The sequence below is a fragment of the Heterodontus francisci genome, chromosome 24 (assembly GCF_036365525.1).
Source record: "Heterodontus francisci isolate sHetFra1 chromosome 24, sHetFra1.hap1, whole genome shotgun sequence".
NCBI classification, from domain to species: Eukaryota; Metazoa; Chordata; class Chondrichthyes; order Heterodontiformes; family Heterodontidae; genus Heterodontus; species Heterodontus francisci.
In genome coordinates, this window is record NC_090394.1 from 49,993,454 (window position 1) to 50,017,808 (window position 24,355).

Consider the following 24,355-nt stretch of genomic DNA (forward strand, 5'->3'; position numbering starts at 1 on the left):
TACACTGTTGGAGCTCAGAGGAAGCTTGAGACTACTACTTTTGTATGATGGGGAAAGCTTATAATGGGACGCTGATTTTGACTATCTATCCAACTGCCTCCTGAGATGCCGTGTGGAGAAATGAGGCGCCTGCTGCAGCAGATCTTAGTTGATGTGATGTGTTCCGTGGTCTGAGACTCATCGGCACAATCGCACTTTGGGTCATCCCTCACCTTCCACTTATGGAGCAGGAGGCCACACTGTCCGTACCCAGTGTGGATTCAGTTGAGCACTGTCCTCAAGCGAGGTTGAAGCCAGGGACCGCCTTACAACCTTCCAGACTCAACATTGAGATCCACAATTTCAGATCGTAACCACCGTACCCATTTTTTTTTTAGACAGCAAATGTTAGTAATAATTCTGCTATTGCCATTCATACCTCCTTTAACCCATCTTTTGTTTCTTGTTCCATTACTATGTCATTTTGCCTTGCACTATCATCCTTTTTGTCATTTTAATCTCTCCTGCTTCCACCCTATCACAGACCTTCCCTTTTATTCTTCCCCTTCCCCCTTTTCCCTGCCTCTGTACTTGCTTAAAACCTATTACATTTCTAACTTTTTCCAGTTCTGATGAAAGGTCATTGACCTGAAACGTTAACTCTGTTTCTTTCTGCACAGATGCTGCCTGAACTGCTGTGTATTTCCAACATTTTCTGTTTTTATTTGTTTTCCAGCATTCACAGTAATTTGCTTTTGTTGTGGTTAGAATTTATCATTGGTTGAAGTAATTAGTATGAGGCCAGTTTTAGCTTAGTTTTTATATTCTGCAGGTGGAATATCTCGGTGAAATTAAATTCAGGGGGGTACACCTCTGGGATCTTGGTAGGTGCCTGAAATGGAACTCCAATGGATTACAGACTTTACATAAAACTCCTTTCAATGGGTGTCTGTTCATCTGAGAATCCAGGTTCTGGAATCTTTTCAGGCTAACAGGATCTTAGACTAGATATATATTTCAGTAAGCTGGGAAGAAAGTTTTAATTCACTCTTTCAATATGGAAGGTCAAAAATGTGTAGGAGAATTTAAATTGACCAGCTTTTTGCCTAGATAGGCTTTAAAGAATTTCCATAAATATGAAACTTCCATCTGACTCCTTTTAATATCCTCTTTGTATACTTTTAACATTGGTTGTTCCTAATCTCTCGCTTCTTTCTCTGATACTATTTAAAAGTGGAGCCTAATCTCTTCAAGCAGTGACTACCTGAAGTAGTTTGGATGTTTTCACAAAATATTAACAAATTGATAGCTCAGAGTGGTTGTTTTAATATGGCAGTGCTCTGCGAAAGCCTAAAAACTTAGATCTTCAGGGTCCCACTGCATGCATTACTTTTGTATAATCGTTTTTGTAGGTGGAAAGAGCAAATAAATGTGAAAGAATGTTTTGGGAAAAAAAAGTATTATTTCCAAAGGCAAAGTTCACTGGGTCTACCCCATGACTTTTATTGTTAAAACCTATATATTTAAGATTACATTTTTTCAGTTTCAGTTTTTATACTTTATAATATGTTTTTCTTTTCAAAGCTTTATCTTGGGGATACCTGCTTAAAATGAATTCTTCAATATTATCAAGATCCCTTCATGTTCCTTACCCAGAAACTGACCGTTGGTACCTCACCTTGCAAATCCTGTGCCCCAGTGATAAAGGGTGAGGCCATTGTTGATCATGACATAATTCATTTAAAATCAAATAGTCTTTAATTGACATAAATGGACCAATACACAGTAATACAATAACCTATGATGTGTATGTTTGTTTTAATGTGTTCAGATATTCAAAGGTAAGTTGAATAAATTTGTCCAAACAAAATACAAAGTTCATGCCACCCGAGAATAAAAAAGAAACAAGTTGCTTTTATATAGTTTCTTTGAATTGAGGCTGCCCAGAGTGCTTTATAGCTAATGAAATACTTTTGAAGTGTAGTTACTGTTGTAATGTAGGGAAAGATGACAGCCATTTGCACACAGCAGCAGGGTTACAAACGGAAATGAAATAAATTTACCAGATAATCTGCTTTTGGTATTGGTTGATAAATAAATGTTTATCAGAGCAACTCCCCTGCTCTTTAAATAATACCATGAGTTTTTTTTATACCCTCTTCAGAGGATAGACAGGGTCTTTGTTTAATAGTTCATCCAAAAGACAGTACCTCCAACATTGCAGCAGTTCTGCAGTATTGCATTGAAGTGTCATCCTTGATTATGTGCTCATGTTTTTGGAGTAGGGCTCAAACACACAACCTTCTGGCTCTTGAGGCGAGGGTGCTACCTTTGAGCCAAGGTAAAGGGAGTGGCAAATGGAATTTAATTTGTGTAAGTATAAAGTACATGAAGTAAACAATGAATGGTTGTCTTCAGGCAAAAGTTGAGAAGCAGAATGATTTGGCTGTGGCTTTGTTTTTCAGCCATACATCTGATGTATCCATTGAATGAGACCCTGTCAACAGTCTAATCAAAAAATAAGCATACATTTATAGGGGCCTCTCGGGTCCTTAGACTTCAAAGCACTTAATTCAATGAATTACTTTTGAAATGTAGTCACTGCTAAGTAGGTAAGTGTAGCAGTCAGTTTGCTCACAGATTAGTTCCCAAAGTAACTAGTCAAATAAATGAATAGTTAATCTGTTCTGGTGGGATTGGTTGAGGTGTGAATATTTGTTAGAACAGAAGGAAAACACCTCTGTTCTTCACTGGATCTTTTATAAATTATGAGGAGAGACTTACAGGCCTGAATTTTAACATTGGAGAAATGCTTGCAGGGCAGATGGACTTGACATTAAAAGTATTGCGGCATGTAGGTAAACTGCAACCGTAAACACAGAACAACAGGATGCAAATTAATAGTTGGAGCAGTTCAGAGAAAACCTGATCCTATTTTTACCAAACTAGGACAACTCTGGTACTGTATTGGGTTTAACATTTTTATAACCTGTTTGGTCGAGTAACATGAATCCTGCTGTTCTCTGTGGTACTCTTCCTGAAATTTAATCATTAATTACCACTTCATGAAAGGGGAAAAAAGTAATTTTTGTACTTAGAGCATTAGCTGAAAATATTAATCCTAATTTTCTGTCTTTTAGCAATCAGACCTGTGGAAAGGTTTCTGCTCTGGTAACTGTATCAACTGGGTTGAGCCCCTGTATTGGGGATTGTGGTGTATATGGAGAGTGCAGGCTTCTTCAAACTCATGGATATCTTTATGCTGCATGTGTTTGCAAAGCCGGTAGGTACAACTGTGCAGAAGCAGTGAGTGGGTCACTCATCTTGCATTAAAAACTACATCTACCTTGGAGCAGTAGTTTCAAGGCCATTCTTTGTCTGAAAGTGGAGATCGCTCTTTCTGTGCCCCTTAGAAGTAAGATTGTATGGTCCATTACAAAATGCTTCTTTTAAACTTTTTACACAGTCCAATTTTTATTCCACTTCTGCCCTGTGCATTAGAATCTTAGTTTATAATAAGTCCTCGAGGCAGCCAACATCCCCAGCTTATACACACTACTGAGTCAAGCGGCGCTTGAGATGATTTGGCCATGTGAGCCGCATGGAAGGTGGCAGGATCCCCAAGGACACATTGTACAGCGAGCTCGCCACTGGTATCAGACCCACCGGCCGTCCATGTCTCCGCTTTAAAGACGTCTGCAAACGCGACATGAAGTCCTGTGACATTGATCACAAGTCGTGGGAGTCAGTTGCCAGCGATCACCATAGCTGGCGGGCAGACATAAAGGCGGGGCTAAAGAGTGGCGAGTCGAAGAGACTTAGCAGTTGGCAGGAAAAAAGACAGAAGCGCAAGGGGAGAGCCAACTGTGTAACAGCCCCAACAACCAATTTTTTTCTGCAGCACCTGTGGAAGAGTCTGTCTCTCTAGTATTGGCCTTTATAGCCACTCCAGGCGCTGCTTCACAAACCACTGACCACCTCCAGGCGCTTACCCATTGTCTCTCAAGACAAGGAGGCCAAAGAAGAAGAAGATAACTAGGTATCTAAGGATCTGGATTTGTACCTTATGTTAAGGAGACATTGTCCAAGAAGCTCCCTGTCCAAAATGCAGGTCAAAATGCTTCATTCCAGTAAAGTGTTAGTCCGTACCTGTAAATTCCCTCAACCCTCTTAATTTTCTAAAGAGGTACAGACTTTGCTGATATTGACAGCGAATGTAATTGGAGACGTTACTATTTTACCAGCGCACAATTTCTCATTGTTTTCTTCTACTTATTCCCTCCCGAAAATTACAGAAAACTACTTTTGTGCACGTTGTTGCTTTGATCATGCTTCAGCTATTTCAAAAAGTGAATCTTGAGTGGAGGGAGCATTAAATTTAATTCTAGTGGTAATAAGTTCAAATTCTAATTCTAATGTTTTTTGTTCAAACTCATTGCCCCTGCTTGGATTGTGAAGGTGATCAAAGTGCTTTCAAACAACAATTGGTAGCTACAGCAGTATACCTATTTGCCAGTTTTGCTCACCAGAGTTTCACCCCTGAGTTATCTGTAAATCACTGTGCAAGGCAATCTGCCTCTCCGTTGCTCTGTGTGTATTATGTACACCGAATCATATATAATGCATAACGCAGCAGCAATGTATGGAAGTCTTACTGTTGTAACTGACCAGCAAACTCATTTAGGTATGAGTAGTTATTGATGCTTGATTTAACTTTTGCAGCGGTGAATTGTAATGCAGAACCGTTAAATGGTTCTTTTGTGTGTGTATATGTATATAATTAAATTTTATCTGAAGTAATACTTTTTATGTTTCTATAAAACCAGATTGTTTCTAGGTATTTTGTTAGTGCATTGCTGATGCTTCCTTTGAATGGAAAAAGTCATTATTTTTTCTCATTTGTAAATTCCTTAGGCTGGAGTGGATGGAGCTGTACAGATGATACCAATGCCCAGTCATACAGGCAGCAAATGCTGGCAACACTCTTGTTAACTTTGAGTAATCTCATGTTCATCCCACCGATTATGATTGCTGTACATCGCTGTTACTTTGTAGAGGCTTCTGTGTATCTCTTCACCATGTTTTTCTCAACGGTAAACTGAAGAGCATTGGAGTTCCTCACTGTTAATAACATCTTAATTCCCATTTGATGAATGTGTTCAATATCATTTTGTTTGAAGGTTGTCTTTACCATGATAAGATTATAGTAAGCAGTTGCCGGGGCAAGTAAATGTTACTTCTGGTAACCAGCTTCTGGCATTTGCACTTTGTGAAAATAGTAGCCATCAATAATCGTATTACTCCCAAATTTTTTTTATTTGTTCATGAAATGTGGGAATAACTGGCAAGGCCAGAATTTATTGCCCATCCCTAATTGTCCTTGAGAATGTGGTGAGCCACTGCTTGAACCGCTGCAGTCTTGTGGTGTAAGTACACCTACAGTGCTGTTCGGTAAAGAATAAAGGAGCAATGATCTTTTCCAAGTCAATGTGGGGTGCGACTTGGAGGAGGTGGTGTTTCCATGTGCCATCTGTCCTTGTTCTTCTAGTTGGCAGAGGTCGCCAATTTGGAAGGTGCTGTCTAAGAAACCTTGGCGAGTTGCTACAGTGCACCTTGTAGATAGCAGTGAGGTTTTGGGGAGACAGCCTCTTTAGTGCTCTTGTAGCCACAGTATTTGTGACTGATCCAGTTAAGTAATGGCATGAAATAATAACTGTGTTTTCTGATTGAAAGTACAATTTTCAACTCTAAAGATGTCATTTTAAATCATCCTTCTGTCACATGAAATGGGCAAGAGGTGCGGGGCGGGGGGATTGTGTAAAAGCTTTTTTACGCAACGAGTGGTAATGACTTGGAACCCGTTGCCTGTGAGGGTGGTGGAAGTGGAGACAATGAATGATTCCAAAAAGTGGGCAATTGAGGGAAATAAAGTTACAGAGCTGTGGGGATAGAGCCAGGGAATGGGACTGATTGGAATGCTGTACACAGCCAGCATGGACTTTCAAATAAAAGCAAAATACTGCGGATGCTGGAAATCTGAAATAAAAACAAGAAATGCTGGAACCACTCAGCAGGTCTGGCAGCATCTGTGGAAAGAGAAGCATGGACTTGATGGGCCGAATGGCTGCCTTCTGAGCCATTATAACTCTATGCAATATGGGTCAAACATGATGTGGCATGAGCTTCCCCTTCTTTCAGCTATGTTTATTGGGCTGTTTGTCTTCTGTTTAAAAAGGTTGCGCTGAATGCAAAAAGCAAGTCTATATTATAAAACCAATATAAAGTTAATGAACAGCTAATAGATTTGAAAGTAACGTTGGTGTAATAAATAGACTTTTAGGGTGACTTTTGAGGAAGTTTGCTATCTGTGCAGGAGGGTGTCATATAAAGACAAAATACTGTGAATGCTGGAAATCTGATCTATAAACAGAAAATGCTGGAAATATTCAGCTGGTCAGACAGCATCTGTGGAGAGAGAAACAGTTAACATTTCAGATTGGTGACCTTTCAGCAGAGCTGGAAAAAAATAGATATGACAGGTTTGAAGCAATTGGGGGGTAAGGAAACACTATGAATATGTCAAACCTGAGTTGGCCACTCTTTTTAGCTTGGGGAATGTCTATATTGTAATGCACTAGGCATCAAAACTATATGGTATAGGCTAGATGGACTAGTGGGTATTTTCCTGTCTGTCATTTTCATATGTCAGACATTAAGAGTCGACCATGAAGTGGCCGGTTTCATTCACAAAGGGCATTAACGAACCAGTTCGATTTTTATGACAATCCATGGTTATCATCCGGTGCTAGCGCACAAATTACCAGATTTAATTAATTCAGTTTCATACACTTGTAATGGTGGGATTTGAACTTTGACATCTGGGTTTATAGTGTAGGACCATGCCAACAAGGCTATTAATTACACACACACACACCCACACAATATAAATAAAAGTCATGTGAGGAAACGACCATTTAAAGTATGTTTTAAGTCTGATAAAAATTTGAATTACCAATTGAATGACTATTAAAAAAATATTATTCCTTACAGTTTTATCATGCATGTGATCAACCAGGAATTGCTGTCATGTGCATTATGGAATATGATACGCTTCAATACTGTGATTTCCTTGGCTCAGTTCTATCAGTGTGGGTTACAATTCTGTGTATGGCAAGGTTAAAATCTGTCCTTAAATATGTGAGTATTAACAATTATTTTTCATAGGGGTGTTTTGGGATTTTTTTGACCATTTTTCCACAGTAATATTTTGAATGTCAAGTTACTGTTAAAAATGTTTTAAAATGTAGTGCATTCGCCCAATTTTTATTTTTGAGTCTGAGAGCATAAGAATTTAAAATGTTAATAAGATGGGATTATTTTCCCGTGGACTTTGAATAATGAGCAGTTTGTTAAGCTTGTATTGGTAATTAATAAACTACTCACCAATTTGTTGGAGAAATACTGGTTCCAGGTGCTCAGTAAGGGGCCTGGCAACACTTGTTCTCTGAACAAGTAGAGGAATTAAACACAGGTATTAGGCTTTTGAAACAGGAAGGCTGTGAAAGCTGCTTGTTCACTAAAGTTGAGGGCTTTTCTTGATTCAAGAGGTTAGTTAGAAGCTTAAGTCAAGTCGGACAACCCAATGATTTTGGTGTGGGTGTGGGGAAATATATTTGTATTTTGTATATTTATGCAGTAGATTGTATGGATTGAATTTAATTAGTCAGATTGTAACTATTGTTCTGTAGCTTCACCTTATTTTTTTTCAAACAAACTACTTGCTGACTTGTGTCTGGCCACATCTCACCAAGTACTTGCTCAGTCTGCCTTTAGAGAGATTGAAGAAGCACAAGGCAAAAAAACATGAATATTCAGTCCAGATCCCGAGGGTGGTACAATTTTCATATGACTGGGTTATTGTAACTTACAACGAGATAAAGTGTGAGCCAACTCTCACAAAAGTAAGATACTTTGTCCTCTTACTGAAGTAATTAATGCCGCTTAACCTGAGAGGAACTGCAACAGGCATGAAACTATAGGGGCAGCAGGGACAAAGCAAAGAAACATTGATCCTGGATTTTTTTCAGTCTTGTAGATCAATGGTTTAGATTAGCATTAACATCTTCGTATTGGTATTAGATGTTTTATTGTAGAAAGTGGTACATTTATACATCCCTTTTCCTTTTCATTGTTGAAGGTACTTTTTATTCTTGGCTCCTTATTGATTGCTATGTCATTGCAACTAGACCGCCGTGGTCTTTGGAACTTACTGGGTCCGTGCCTTGTTGCCCTGTGCATCATGGTAACTGCATGGGTGAGTGTAAAAGTGCATATTAAAATGTAATAAATGACTAAAACTTTGTTTTAACTTGTACCTGCTCAAAAATCTATGTAAATCTTTTTTTAACTTAACTAGGGAGCAATTCAGTCCATCAACAGACAGAACTCTGGTATAAATTACTGCACCCCAGACTCTGTCGATGGGTCAATAATCAGTGACTGACCTGTCATTTTGCCTTAAATGTCTGCTATCTCTCAAACCAGGTTTCTCCCCAAGATATCCTTCTTTCTTTTCTCTTTGACTGACTCTGCAATGAGTGACTGACTCCACATCCACAGTGATTTCAATGTCTATCTCATCTCCTTGAATCTTTCCTCTGAATTCAATGACTGCTTGTTCTCTCTAAACTCTCCAACTTTATAGTCACCCCTTTGTCCTTGTCATCTCCTGTGATCTCTCTACTATCATGATCTTGATAATTATAAGTCCATTTTGGGTCACTTGTTTGTATTCTTGTATTCTGGAGCAGTAGGTGGATTTGACAGGGGAGAGAGACACTCCGTTTAGCCTGATGTGGTCAAGTTAGATCTGACAAAGGAAGGGTAAGCCAGTTGAATGCTAGTTGCGGGGAGGCAATGGCGTAGTGGTATTGTCACTGGGCTAGAAGCACAGACCCAGAGTATTGCTCTGGGGACATGGGTTCGAATCCCACCACAGCAGAAGGTGGAATTTGAATTCAATTAATAAATTTGGAATTAAAAGCTAATCTAATGATGACCATGACCATGAAACCACTGTCGATTGTTGTAAAAACCCATCTGGTTCACTAATGTCCTTTTAGGGAAGGAAATCTGCTGTCCTTACCTGGTCTGGCCTACATGTGACTCCAGACCCACAGCAATGTGGTTGACTCTTAAATGCCCTCTGAAATGGCCTAGCAAGCCACTCCGTTGTATCTAACCGCTACAAAGTCAATAAAAAGGAATGAAACCGGACGGACCACCTGGCATCGACCATGCACCAGAAATGACGATGGCAAAGCCAGCCCTGTCAACTCTGCAGAGTCCTCCTTACTAACATCTGGGGGCTTGTGCCAAAGTTGGGAGAGCTGTCCCACAGACGAGTCAAGCAACAGCCTAACGTAGTCATACTCACGGAATCATACCTTACAGACAGAGTCTCTGACGCCATCATCACCATCTCCTGGTATGTCCTGTGCCACCGGCAGGACAGACTCAGCAGAGGTGGTGGGACAGTGGTATACAATATGGAGGGAGTTGCCAAAGGATCCTCAACAACGACTCCGGACCCCATGAAGTCTCATGGCATCAGGTCAAACATGGGCAAGGAAACCTCCTACTGATTACCACCTCCCTCAGCTGATGAGTCAGTACTCTTCCATGTTGAACACCACTTGGAGAAAGCACTGAGGGTGGCAAGGGTGCAGCATATACTCTGGATGGGGGACTTCAATGTCCATCACCAAGAGTGGCTCGGTAGTATCACTACTGACCAAGCTGGCCGAGTCCTAAAGGGCATAGCTGCTAGACTGGGTCTGCGGTAGGTGGTGAGGGAGCCAACAAGGGGGGAAAACATATTTGACCTTGTCCTCGTCAATCTGCCTGCTGCAGATGCATCTGTCCATTACAGTATTGGTAGGAGTGAGTACCGCATAGTCCTTGTGGAGACGAAGTCCCGCCTTCACATTGAGGATACCGTCCATTTTGTTGTGTGGCACTATACCATGCTAAATGGGATAGATTTCGAACAGATCTAGCAATGCAAAACTGGGCATCCATGAGGCGCTGTGGGCCATCAGCAGCAGCACAATTGTACTCAACCACAAACTGTAACCTCATGGCCCGGCATATCCCCCACTCTACAAAGAACAGTACAGCACAGGAACAGGCCATTCGGCCCTCCAAGCCTGCACCGATCTTGATGCCTGCCTAAACTAAAACATTCTGCACTTCTGGGGACCGTATCCCTCTATTCCCATCCTATTCATGTATTTGTCAAGATGCCTCTTAAACGTCACTATCTTACCTGCTTCCACCACCTCTCCCGGCAGCATGTTCCAGGCACTCGCCACCCTCTGTGTAAAGAACTTGCCTCGCACATCCCCTCTAAACTTTGCCCCTCTCACATTAAACCTATGTCCACAAGTAACTGACTCTTCCACTCTGGGAAAAGCTTCTGACTATCCACTCTGTCCATGCCGCTCATAACTTTGTAAACCTCTATCATGTCACCCCTCCACCTCTGTCGTTCCAGTGAAAACAATTCGAGTTTATCCAACCTCTCCTCGTAGCTAATGCCCTCCAGACCAGGCAACATCCTGGTAAACCTAGTCTGTACCCTCTCCAAAGCCTCCACGTCCTTCTGGTAGTGTGGCGACCAGAATTGCACGCAATATTCTAAGTGTGGCCTAAGTAAAGTTCTGTACAGCTGCAGCATGACTTGCCAATTTTTATACTCTATGCCCCGACCAATGAAGGCAAGCATGCCGTATGCCTTCTTGACTAACTTATCCACCTGCGTTGCCACTTTCAGTGACCTGTGGACCTGTACGCCCAGATCTCTCTGCCTGTCAATATTCCTAAGGGTACTGCCACTTACTGTATACTTCCCACCTGCATTAGACCTTCCAAAATGCATTACTTCACATTTGTCCGGATTAAACTCCATCTGCCATTTCTCCGCCCAAGTCTCCAACCGATCTATATCCTGCTGTATCGTCCGACAATCCTCGTCACTATCCGCAACTCCTCCAACCTTTGTGTCATCCACAAACTTACTAATCAGACCTCCAAATCATTTTCCTCCAAATCATTTATATATACTACAAACAGCAAACGTCCCAGCACTGATCCCTGCGGAACACCACTAGTCACATCCCTCCATTCAGAAAAGCACCCTTCCACTGCTACCCTCTGTCTTCTATGACATAGCCAGTTCTGTATCCATCTTGCCAGCTCACCTCTGATCCCGTGTGACTTCATATTTTATACCAGTCTGCCATGAGGGACCTTTTCAAAGGCTTTACTGAAGTCCATATAGATAACATCCACTGCCCTTCCTTCATCAATCATCTTCGTCACTTCCTCAAAAAACTCGATCAAATTAGTGAGATACGACCTCCCCTTCACAAAACCATGCTGCCTCTCGCTAATAAGTTCGTTTGTTTCCAAATGGGAGTAAATCCTGTCCCGAATAATCATCTCTAATAATTTCCCTACCACTGACGTAAGGCTCACCGGCCTATAATTTCCTGGATTATCCTTGCTACCCTTCTTAAACAAAGGAACAACATTGGCTATTCTCCAGCCCTCTGGGACCTCACCTGTAGCCAATGAGGATGCAAAGATTTCTGTCAAGGCCCCAGCAATTTCTTCCCTTGCCTCCCTCAGTATTCTGGGGTAGATCCCATCAGGCCCTAGGGACTAATCTACCTTAATGCTTTGCAAGACACCCAACACCACCTCCTTTTTGATAATGAGATGATTGAGACTAGCTACACTCCCTTCCCTAGGCTCATCATCCACCAAGTCCTTCTCTTTGGTGAATACTGATGCAAAGTACTCATTTAGTACCTCGCCCATTTCCTCTGGCTCCACACATAGATTCCCTTCTCTGTCCTTGAGTGGGCCAACCCTTTCCCTAGTTCCCGTCTTGCTCTTTATATACCTATAAAAAGCCTTGGGATTTTCCTTAATCCTGTTTGCCAATGACTTTTCATGACCCCTTTTAGCCCTCCTCCTTGCTTAAGTTCCTTCCTACTGTCTTTATATTCCTCAAGGGATTTGTCTGTTCCTAGCCTTCCAGCCCTTACGAATACCATTACCATCAAGCTAGGAGACCAACCCTGGTTCAATGAAGAGTGCAGGAGGGCATGCCAGGAGCAGCACCAGTCATACCTAAAAATGAGGTGTCAACCTGGTGAAGCTACAACACAGGACTACTTGCATGCCAAACTGCATAAGCAGCATGCAATAGACAGGGTTAAGCGATCCCATAACCAACGGATCAGATCTAAGCTCTGCAGTCCTGCCACATCCAACTGTGAATGGTGGTGGACAATTAAACAACTAACTGGAGGAGGTGGCTCCACAAATATGCCCATCCTCAATGATGGGGGAGCCCAGCACATCAGTGCGAAAGATGAGGCTGAAGCATTTGCAACAATCTTCAGCCAGAAGTGCCGAGTTGATGATCCATCTCTGCCTCCTCCCGAAGTCCCCAGCATCACAGATGCCAGACTTCAGCTAATTCGATTCACCCCGTGTGATATCAAGAAACGGCTGAAGGCACTGGATACTGCAAAGGCTATGGGCCCTGACAATATTCCGGCGATAGTACTGAAGACCTGTGCTCCAAAACTTGTTGCACCCCTAGCCAAGCTGTTCCAGTATAGCTACAACACTGGCATCTACCCTGCAATGTGGAAAATTGCCCAGGTATGTCCTGTACACAAAAAGCAGGACAAGTGCAACCCGGACAATTACCACCACATCAGTCTACTCTCAATCATCAGTAAAGTGATGGAAGGTGTCATCAACAGTGCCATCAAGCAGCACTTGCTTAGCAATAATCTGCTCAGTGACGCTCAGTTTGGGTTCCGCCAGGGCCACTCAGTTCCTGACCTCATCACAGCCTTGGTTCAAACAAGAGCAAAAGAGCTGAACTCCAGAGGTGAGGTGAGATTGACTGCCCTTGACATCAAGGCAGCAATTGACCAAGTATGGCATCAAGGAGCCCTAGCAAAACTGGAGTTAATGGGAATCAGGGGGAAAACTCTCCGCTGGTTGGAGTCATACCTAATGCAAAGGAAGGTGGTTGTGGTTGTTGGAGATCAATCATCTCAGCTCCAGGACATCACTGTAGGAGTTCCTCAGGGTAGTGTCCTAGGCCCGACCATCTTCAGCTGTTTCATCAATGACCTTCCTTCAATCATAAGGTCAGAAGTGGGGATGTTCGCTGATGATTTCACAATGTTCAGCACCATTCGCGACCCCTCAGACACTGAAGCAGTCCGTGTAGAAACGCAGCATGACCTGGACAATATCCAGGCTTGGGCTGATAAGTGGCAAGTAACATACGCGCCACACAAGTGCCAGGCAATGACCTTCTCCAACAAGATAGAATCTAACCATCTCCCCTTGTCATTCAATGACAATACCTTCGCTGAATCCCCCACTATCAACCTCCTGGTGGCTACCATTGATCAGAAACTGAAATGGAGTAGCCATATAAATTCCATGGCTACAAGAGCAGGTCAGAGGCTAGGAATCCTGCGGCGAGTAACTCATCTAACTCCCCAAAGCCTGTCCACCATCTACAAGGCACAAGTCAGGAGTGTGATGGAATATTCTTCACTTGCCTGGATGGGTGCAGCTCCAACAACACTCAAGAAGCTCAACACCATCCAGGACAAAGCAGCCCGCTTGATTGGCAACCCATGCTCAAACATTCACTCAAACATCCACCACCGACGCACAGTGGCAGCCGTGTGTACCATCTACAAGATGCACTGCAGCAATGCACCAAGGCTCCTTCAACAGCACCTTCCAAACCCGCAACCTCTACCAACTAGAAGGACAAGGGCAGAAAATGCATGGGAACACCACCACCTGCAAGTTCCCCTCCAGGTTACACACCATCCTGACTTGGAACTATATCGCTGTTCCTCCACTGTCGCTGGGTCAAAATCCTGGAACTCCCTTCCTAACAGCACTGTGGGTGTACCTACCCCACATGGACTGCAGCGGTTCAAGAAGGCAGCTCACCACCACCTTCTCTAGGGCAATTAGGGATGGACAATAAATGCTGGCCTAATCCGTGATGCCCACATCCCATGAATCAATTGGAAAAAAAAAAATTGGGCTCTTGAGGGAGCACAGATAGCTGCTGTTATGGAAATGAGCAGGATGGAACATGAAGGTTTTCGTGAAGACGTGGCAAAAGTTGAGGTGAGGAAGTGGTTGTGAAAACCATCGATCAACTTGCACGCTGATTGATACTTAGCCCTACATCACTACCATCTCTCTTGACCTTAGCATTGCCTCCCAGCTATCAGATTGCTTGTCTGATATCCAGTTATAATGAGCCATAATTTTCTCTCTCTCAACATTGGGCTGATTGAACCCATTCTCTTTGGAACTCGCATGAAACTTTGCCTTCCCCACCAACACCATCCCTCTTTCTGATTGCTGTCTCAGACATTCCATTCAATCTTGAACTGAGTTTCTGGCCTCTTACCCTCGCCATAAAGAGCCATTACTCCTACCTCTGATATTGCTTGCCTACCCCTACTTCAGTCCATCAACTTCTGAAATCTTCAGTTTCTTTATCTCCAAGCACAACTCTTCCAATGCTCTTTTGCTCAGCTTACCATGTCCTATGTTCCATAAACTTCAACTTCTTTAAGAAAAATTCTGCTACTTGTATCCTAATTTGCGCTTTCCCATCACTCCTGTCCTTGCCGACCTATAATGGCTTCCATATTATCTCCTCGTAAAACCCTGCTTGAAAACCCACTTGCTTTTGGTCACACCTCATTTGGCTCAACATCATCTTGTTCTCTGAAGTGCTTTGGGATGTTTTAGTACAACAAGGCACTATATGCAGGCAGATTGTATTGTTTAACAATCATTTAATATTTTTGCATCTTTGCATTGTGGTACTGAATGGGTGCAAGTGATAAGTTTATCTTTAGAGTCCTTAAGGGAAGTGGAGGGTAGCGGTTACCATTTACTTTCTGGCAGCATTACGTCTGTGCATTGCGAGCAGATTTTATTTAAAAATGAATCCAGGTTCAAGTGTTGCTATGTGAGGCAAGATCTTTAGCATTTTGCAGCTTTTTCATTTTAAAATTGGGCAGTTACCAGCGAGCCAACAGGCAAAATAATTTTTTTTTGTTCTTTCAGGTGTCTCGTGGTGTGAAACGCCGACATTGCTATCCTCCAACATGGAAACGCTGGGTGTTTTTCTTATTGCCTGGAATAGGTGCAGCATTAATTGCTGTTGCTGTGTATGGATTTCTGGAAACAAAGGAAAACTATTATTACACACACAGCATTTGGCATATTCTTGTAGCTGGAAGTGTGGTTTTTTTGTTACCGCCAGGTAAAACACACATAAGCCTGTGGGTCTGGACACAGAAAGTTACTTGTGGGTACCAGCTTTGCTCTAATGTAAAAGAAGACATGTACATTGTTTGTTGAATTGAACCAGTCTAGCTAGATTTACCTTATATGAGTAAAAAGATTATTTTTTATATATATATATATCTTGGAGGAATGTATTCTTGAGTTCTCAGCTATTATGCTTTAATCGCAGTGATAAAAGAAATAGCAATCGCAAAATATATTTTAAACATTTTCTGTAAAACTGATGGCAACTTACTTCAACTTTGTTGACTTAGACTTTCTTTTCTGAAAGATGACACATGGATTTTTATAACTAAATAAATGGATGTTAGACATTCTTAAAATTGCTTGCTCTTAATCAGTCTATAATTATTGCAAATACAAAGTATCCAACTTGATCGTAATTTTATTTCCCGTTGCTCAGACTAGCGTAAGATAGAATAAAAGTAGTTACAGAACATAGTGGTGGCCAATCTAAAGTTTTTTTGTTTAGTTATCAGAGTAGGTGTGTACTGAAAATGTATAATGAAAGATAGTATTTAAGTTCTAGCCAGTAGCTTATTGCCCTAAATGATCAAGCTGTTTTTCCTTATTCACCCAAGTACTGATGGTGATGATTTTGGGCACATTGTCCAGCTTTTTTAATTTGTATGGTGGTTTGTTCTTTGAATTAACCCATCAACTGGGGCACCAAAGGACCTAATGCAATTGAAATTTATTTGCATGGGTATTTTTTTTCTGATGGCTCGCTGGCTAAATGTTCTGTGTAGTAAGGCTTCGTAGTAAAGTATTCTCGTACACCAGTTGCTGAAGGTAAGCATGGAGGTGAAACAGGTGGTAAAAAAGGCAAATGGTATGTTGGCCTTCATAGCGAGAGGATTCGAGTATAGGGGCAGGGATGTCTTGCTGCAATTATACAGGGCCTTGGTAAGACTACATCTGGAATATTGTGTGCAGTTTTGGTCTCCTTATTTGAGGAAGAATGCTCTTGCTATAGAGGGAGTGCAGCGAAGGTTTACCAGAATGATTCCTGGGATGGCGGGACTGACGTACAAGGAGAGATTGAGTCGGTTAGGATTATATTTGCTGGAGTTCAGAAGAGTGAGGGAGGATCTCATAGAAACCTATAAAATTCTAACAGGACTTGACAGGGTAGATGCAGGAAGGATGTTCCCAATGGTGGGGAGTCCAGAATCAGGGGTCATAGTCTAAGGATACAGGGTAAACCTTTCAGGACTGAGATGAGGAGAAATTTCTTCACCCGGAGAGTGGTTGAGCTTGTGGAATTTTCTACCACAGAATGCAACTGAGGCCAAAACATTGTATGTTTTCAAGAAGGAGTTAGATATAGCTGTTAGGTCTAAAGGGATCAAAGGGTATGGGGCAAAAGCGGGAACAGGCTACTGAGTTGGATGATCAGCCATGATCATAATGAATGGCGGAGCAGGCTCAAAGGGCTGAATGGCCTACTCCTGCTCCTATTTTCTATGTTACAAACAGACCAAGAATGTTCCAGGTTGGATGCCATATGTGTACTGAGGTAGCTGAACTGGCAGTAAACTGCTACAGTTGACCTCTGTGTTCCAAGGACCGTGCAAAGTGTGTGTATTGTTGAGGATTAATTGGGCTTGTCTTAAGTACCTCTGACAGCCTGTGTCTTGGCACATATATGTAGTCACAGAAAGTGCTAGAAATACTCGGGTCAGGCAGCATCTGTGGATGTTTCAGGTCGATGGCCTTTTATTTCTAAGTTCAAGCATTCACAGTATTTTGCTTTTGTGCTTCTACATAGTCACTTGGAAAAGGCATCCGAGAGCTAATGACGTCCATGGAACTAAGCCACATGCTACACAGGGTAGAACAAAATTGTGGAGTGGAAGAATTAGTTCAATTGCAAGTACTATATTTTTATTTTTAACCAGAACACCATATGCAATCTATGCATAATAAAAATAACAAAGCAATTTTTAAAAGTTTTTCAGAAGTTTCTTGGACATACTTAACTGCAAATGTGAGGAATTTTCAAGAAATGCTTCAGTTTTTGATCACACGAGATTGTCTACATAAATAAAAATCTAACTGACTTTTCTGCTTATTCAAATTCTAATTAGGGAGCCGCCATTGTAATTGGACACTTCAATATTAATTAGTGCTTAACTGAAATATTGCTCATAACTATGTACTCTAGAGCAACAAGATTGTTCATAATTAACAGGCAATTGGATAATTTAGGGAAATTATTTAGTCCTTTTGTCTCTCGGTAGTTAAACGTGCACGCTTACATTTCATGTGGTTGCAATGACTCATTAAAAATTTGTCACTAAAATATACAGGTGACTTTTTGGCAGTTAACTTTGTTTTGAAAATTGGTGTGATGGGCTAGAATCCAAGACTGCTGCTGAGACAACCTTATTTTCCTAATAGTTTTTCAGGCCATCTTAAGTGTATGGGATTATCTTCCTTTCAGTCTGTGGTATATGATCTTTTCTCTCTTCGCAGAAAATGTCTACTTAGCTTGTTTGATCCCATGATACGCTTGTTACTAAGTGAGCTTTCAGTAAAGGAGTAGTTCTGCTCTATACCACTCTAGAATCCCCATTTCTTTGAATTATGTGTGTAAACGGGTGAAGATTTTCCCTCGTTTGTTCAAGGGAATATACTAAGTCCTTACACAAATGATATATTTGCGAATGTTGGATTATTAAAAATTGAAAGCTTTACAGTGTAGATGGATCTTTTAGATAACTGCCTGCATCTGAGTTGGCAGGTTATTCAAGGCAGTTAGATCTTCTGGTCTGAAATGCATATGTGCTGAAATAAAATATTAAAAATAATCTCTAGTAATTTGCCAGTTCTTTAGTATAGCCGCATCATTTTTTTTCCCCAGGGATACTGAACTGCACCCCCCATCCCGCCAACCCCACTGTGTAGCACACATTGTTAGAGCATATCTGTATGTTGTTGGTATTCTTTTATACTTAATGTCCAAAAATAAAATCTTTCTCTGGTACCATTCTCCTATTTAGCAGTGGCAAATATCCTATGTTCCTTCAAAATGACATGCAACTTTAAAAAAAAAAGCAGAGAGCATTTCTTCAATCACCGTCTCCTTCTGAGGCTTGCTATTTTATTGGAAACATTTCCAATTCCTGACACATTTCTCTTCACCTCGAGTCTTTTTTTTATTGATTGCTGAGTAACCATATGATACTCTAAATGAATTGTTTTTCTTAAAAATAAATCCGGTCTTTTTCGACAATTAAATTCAATACAGACCAAATTAAGTCCATTAGCATATACACACACAAACCTGTTCACCAATTATACTCCTGAAGCATAATTCACTGTTTCATGTTAGCTCACCCTTTTTTTCTGAACCACTCTTCAAACATTTTTTAAATCACCAGCTTATAAATATCTTAGTGCTTTGGACAATCAGATTATATGATATATAAGTTCACTGAATTAATACAAAAATTATTTATAAAGAAAACTTGGAAATATGGAGTATAGCTGTGGATTTTATATTGGTTTTATTTGTTTCAGTAATTATTGTTGGTCTAGTTTTAGAATTAATGTAAGACCAATATGTTATAAAACTGAGTGTATAGAACCAGAATTGCAGAAGTTACTACTTTTTATAAAGCATGAAGGAAAACCCCAGCTTTTTTTAAAAGAAGAAAAAGGAGGAAACTCTGTTGTTTCCTGTGTCACAATGATATCTTGTATGTGTGTAATAGTAAAAATTCTATGTACTACAAGTTGTGGTTGGGGAAGGTTTCCTATCGAGCTGTTTTGATCTGACATGGAACACTGTTATTTATTTTTATGTAACAAAATATATATGTGTATATTTTGCTTTGCATATTTAGGTTGCCTTTAAAGGGAATTTTATGTTTGGGGTAATTTATTTAAATGTATAATTGTGCATGAACGTAATTTAATGGTGGAAGCCTGTATCATGTAATTTATAATATGAAATGCCAGCTTGTAATAAATCTTATTTTGAAACTTTGTAATATGATCAATGTTTTATTAGATGCCTATACTAAAATTAAATGTTTAAATATGCTCTTGTTTTGAGGTGGATTAGTAGCTAAAACAATTGAGAAGTCAACTTTCAACCAGAAGGTCATAGAACTACCAGGTAGGAACAAGAATGGATGGGAAAAACCCTCTGGGGGACATCCCGTCTGCAAGAAAGGGAATATTCCTATTGTTCAGATGATTTAGATAAAGTTACTTTGACAGAGCAGTATATTGTAAGTGATAATACATGAAATTTTGCCAGATGAATATATAGTTAGTAGACAGATGAATTTGAATTTATAGAATGTCTTCCATGTCCTTAGGATTTCCCAAAGTGTTTTGCATGCCATTGCTTTAGATGCAGAGTAACTATCTTGCAGCCAAATGCATGTTAATTAGCGTATGTGATCCTACAAACAAATGATCAGTTAATCTGTTTGTGATGAGAGAACAATGTTAGCCAGAACAATGTTAACCAGAACACTGGGCAAGCTCCCTTCTCTTCAAATAATGCAGTCAGGACCTCCGTTTAACATCTCATTTTAAAAACTATTGCCTTGTCAATGCAGCACTCCTGTTTCCTGCTGATTCTGAAAATCTGGTTGCAATGTTGAGACTTCCATTCTCTCTCGTGACCCAGAGCAATTGAAGGATGCTGTCATTTGAGAGCCAGGAGTGTGGCCAGTTTTCTGTTGGAGATTTGTTCTCTCAGAGTGATGGACCAATGTAATAGATCAAGGAATTTGGGCACATTGTAGTTATATGGGTAGCTCACAAATGCCCAAAGTTCTGTGATCTTTTAAGCCACATGGTATACAACCAGTAAATACGCAGGTAATCTCAGGACATTTTGCCTCATAGTTTGAAGTATTATGATTAATTGAGGTATTGAATGTTCCTTTAGAGCATGGAATTTTTCCCCTACTAAATCATCATGGCAGTAACAAGCAGTACACCCATACCATATAGTGTCCACATTTAAATGGGCAATCGCTTGCATCGGCCAAAAAACAATAACCATCATCCATTTGCATTAGCGCCAATTTCAAAATTGTTGGTTATAGCATCTTGAATGCTATGTTTATTTTGGGCAGAAGCAGTTTTGTTTATTCACTTGCTTGCTCAACCAGGCAATAACCAGCCCACTAAACTGGCACTAGCCACTGCTACTACATTTGATCAAACTAGGACAGAAGTGTTAGCTGGTCAGTGACTGTTACAATCATTATTAAAGTGGTGGAGCTACATAGGCACTGTTTGAAATTGATGACGGATAGAGTGCACGAAATACACTCCGAGCCTCCAAGATTCAGGATCTTATTAACATGGTATAAGTCTAAAACCAATAGCCAAGTATCTGCATGAGCCAATGAAGTTAGTGTTTGTTTAATTGTTTTCACCTTTTAGTCAGGCAACTGCTCTAGAAAATAATCAGCTGCATCACTGGTCTAAATTCAGTAGTTTTTTTAAACAATACCCAGTCTTGATGCAGTCTCGGATGCAATGTTACGTTGCAGTAATTCAGCATACTTGTTTGCATTAATGTAAAGTGCTTTGGTAGAAAATGCCTTTTGGAAATCAGTTAAACCTATATCGAAAACAGGAAAGGCATAACCAGGGGTACATTTGTTGTGCCTAACACGCACTCTACTCTTAAAGAATCCACGGAATCCGATCGGTGAAAGGTATCTCAATAGTTTATTCACACACTAAATCATCAAAGTACAAGCTCTCACTACTTGCACAGTATACTACCTATCAAGACACGAGGTGATCAGTCTCGGACTTGCGGCTACTCTTCTGTTCTCTGAGCCCCTGGCTCAGGGTATCTTCTCGAGTGTTCTTCCCCTGGGTTCTCATACCTTCCTCAGTTTCAGTCAGGGGTTAAATCTTGTTTCTAAGACCCGCCCCTCTTTCTTACTCATAGGGGTCTGATATATTTATTTTCATTTTATTTAGAGATACAGCACTGAAACAGGCCCTTCGGCCCACCGAGTCTGTGTCGACCATCAACCGCCCATTTTATACTAATCCTACATTAATCCCATATTCCTACCACATCCTCACAATTCCCCTACCACCTACCTATACTAGGGGCAATTTATAATGGCCAATTTACCTATCAACCTGCAAGTCTTTGGCTGTGGGAGGAAACCGGAGCACCCAGCGAAAACCCATGCAGTCACAGGGAGAACTTGCAAACTCCGCATAGGCAGTACCCAGAATTGAACCCGGGTCGCTGGAGCTGTGAGGCTGCGGTGCTAATCACTGCACCACTGTGCTGCCCATATAATGACATAATGATAATTCCTTATTTGGCTCAGAGAACCTGTTCAAAACTTCACAGTTTCCAATTGTCTATTATGAGTTTAATCATATCTGGTGTCCATGATGACTCCCTATATCTACTAAGTCCAAGGACAGTTTCTGGGATCCTCCTCAATACCTTTTCTTTAATCATATCTGGTGTCCATGACAACTCCTAGTTTCTGGGATCCTCCTCAATACCTTTTCTATAATCATATCTACAATTCCTCGGCTATCTGTATGCTGTGCCCCTTAGTTTTAACTAAGTTCTTATGTGTTTTTACTGGGTCTACAGTCCCCCCATTGATCCTGCAGAGCTATGCCCAAGGGATCACACTCTCATGTCTCTTAGGTAGTACACTTGTGCAATTACAATTTCATTTTCAAAGCAAAAGCATATGCAGTGTAATGTTAAAGAAAGCACAATTTAAACATCACTATTACATAATCAATTGTGCGAACATAATACAGTCGCAATTTCATTCTTAGAGTACATTGATCATTCATTAATTCATTTTAAGTATATATGAATAGGTTGTACAATTACTCTGTGTGGCATCACTAATTGTCCTTTTATAGAGCAAGTTCGAGTACCGATTGCCTTTTGGGTAGCTGTCCAACCTGTGTTCCTACATCCTCTCACATCGCCTAATTAATTTCTTAAGTTGCCAAATTAAGTATGTCACATATAACACCAGGATACCCAAAACTACTATCAGGACATGGGAGATAATTCTAAACCAGGGGTGTATCTGCACGTTTGACCCCCAGTTCCATAAGTCCTCCCACCAGGTAGAATCGTTTATCTCGTCAGTCTCATCTTGTAGCTTCTTCGACTGTTGTTCCAGATTGTAGTACACTACAGCAATAGCTTCTAGCTGCTCTCTCTCTTTACCCAAGCGTGTGGGCACTGGCTGAATAGTATATTCATATTCCTGGAGGTAATTTGTCAAATCCTCAATACTTTCTGTCACAGTTATTGTTTCTGTCTTTCGTTTATGTATCTCTACCAATTCCATCTTCCTTACTCGGGTTGGTATTTGTGGGTTGAAACAAAACGTACTGTTGCTCACTGGACAAGTCCGGTTATGTCCGTACTGGTACTCCTCCACTATAGTGGTTAAACAATATCTCCCCTTTCCCATATAGGTGACGTGGGTTAGCCCTGACGATGCTTTGCTAGTTTTCATGGTGCAATTTACAGTGGCATTAAATCCACATTTTGATTCTGCCATTTTATATATAGGATGAGGACATATGACCACCTGGTTTTCCAGACTACACTCAGACAATGTTGTTCCAATTACCTCTTTTCCAAATTCCACAACATAGGGTAATATATCATAGTATTTTATGTAATCCTTTCCCCTTATCACCCCTATATATTCTACTTCATATAATTGCATCCCTAACTTATCTCTTGGAATTACAGGTATTCCCAATACTATCCAGTACTCGTAGATCTTGTACTTACACACCCCTGACCTTTCCATACCTTCACAAGTTTTCTGAGTTAGCATCTGGTAATTTTATCCTTTTATGTGACTAGCTAAGTCCTCTAACTGGGTGTCATTTATCCAAATTGGTACCTGTCCAGCATCAATTTACCTCAAATTTTCTCGAGTTTGTTCTAACATCCATGAACCATATGTACTACAAACACTTTCATTATTTGAAATGTCGTGGACCTCCTTTACCTTTTCTATTATATCATTAATAGTATGAGCATGACCTTCCAGTACTCTCACCAGTCCTGTCACTGTTTTCGTCAGATTCTGTCCTACTTTAGCCACTCTGTCCCTTTTTTATTCCTTTTTCAAAATATCCTTTACTAGCTGGCTGAGAGTTCTAACCTTCTGGTCCACATTTTCCAAATCTATAGTATTCACAATTGAAGTTCCTGTATTAAAGACTGTGGCTACGTCATTCACGAAACTACGTTTATGTCGCTTTCCCTTTCTTACTCCCTCATTACCAAATTCCTGTCTCAGCAATTGTTGCAGTAGTACCTTGTACAACTCTCGGGTCTTAGGGCACCAGCCAGGTAGCTGGATATCTGAGATATTCAATTTTACCGGTACCAACTCATGCTGTATATTATCATATACAATTTTATTAGTTTTTATTATTGCAAGTCCATTTTCTGGTCCTGCAGTTAAGGCAGGGCAAGGGGGATCAGTCACTTGTGGCTGCTGGAGTGTAACACTACTCGTTAGTAATTTGGATGTGGGGTTAACCATGGTGGTTGGAGCTTCTAGCTCGTTTACGCTCACGTCGTGGAGTAGGAGCTGTTCTTCTTTACCTTTCCCAACACATTGGAGCCAATAGATCCTATCACTGTGTGGCTTCACACACAGTGATCGGTTCTTAGTCTTTATCATCGCACTGCCATACAGGGAACTCGGGGGAGGGGGGGGGGCCCCCTGGTGGTCCCTTTTGGGCATTCGACACATATCAACTGTCTGATAGTAACGTTTACAAGAAAGACCCAACGCAATTCGTCCCTGAGTCTGGGACTTCAATCCTCCTGTACATGTAATCCACACCCTGTCTGCCTAATCCCGTCCTCCACTGTAGAAGAACAAACAACAAAACATCTTAATAAGCAAAA

General features: G+C 40.9%; 1 protein-coding gene across 2 annotated transcripts in view; it reads left to right on the plus strand.

The window, feature by feature from the left end:
* pgap6 (post-glycosylphosphatidylinositol attachment to proteins 6) overlaps positions 1-19,427 on the plus strand; it is a 43,369-nt gene extending 23,942 nt beyond the window's left edge. For both annotated transcript variants that reach the window (XM_068056158.1, XM_068056159.1), the window contains exons 8-13: positions 1,564-1,687; positions 3,120-3,262; positions 4,894-5,072; positions 7,030-7,176; positions 8,177-8,293; positions 15,187-19,427. In XM_068056158.1, coding sequence (XP_067912259.1) covers positions 1,564-1,687; positions 3,120-3,262; positions 4,894-5,072; positions 7,030-7,176; positions 8,177-8,293; positions 15,187-15,483 — 1,007 coding nt within the window. In that variant the 3' untranslated portion in view covers positions 15,484-19,427. The remainder of the gene's footprint in view (positions 1-1,563; positions 1,688-3,119; positions 3,263-4,893; positions 5,073-7,029; positions 7,177-8,176; positions 8,294-15,186) is intronic.
* The last annotated feature ends 4,928 nt before the right edge of the window (positions 19,428-24,355 follow it).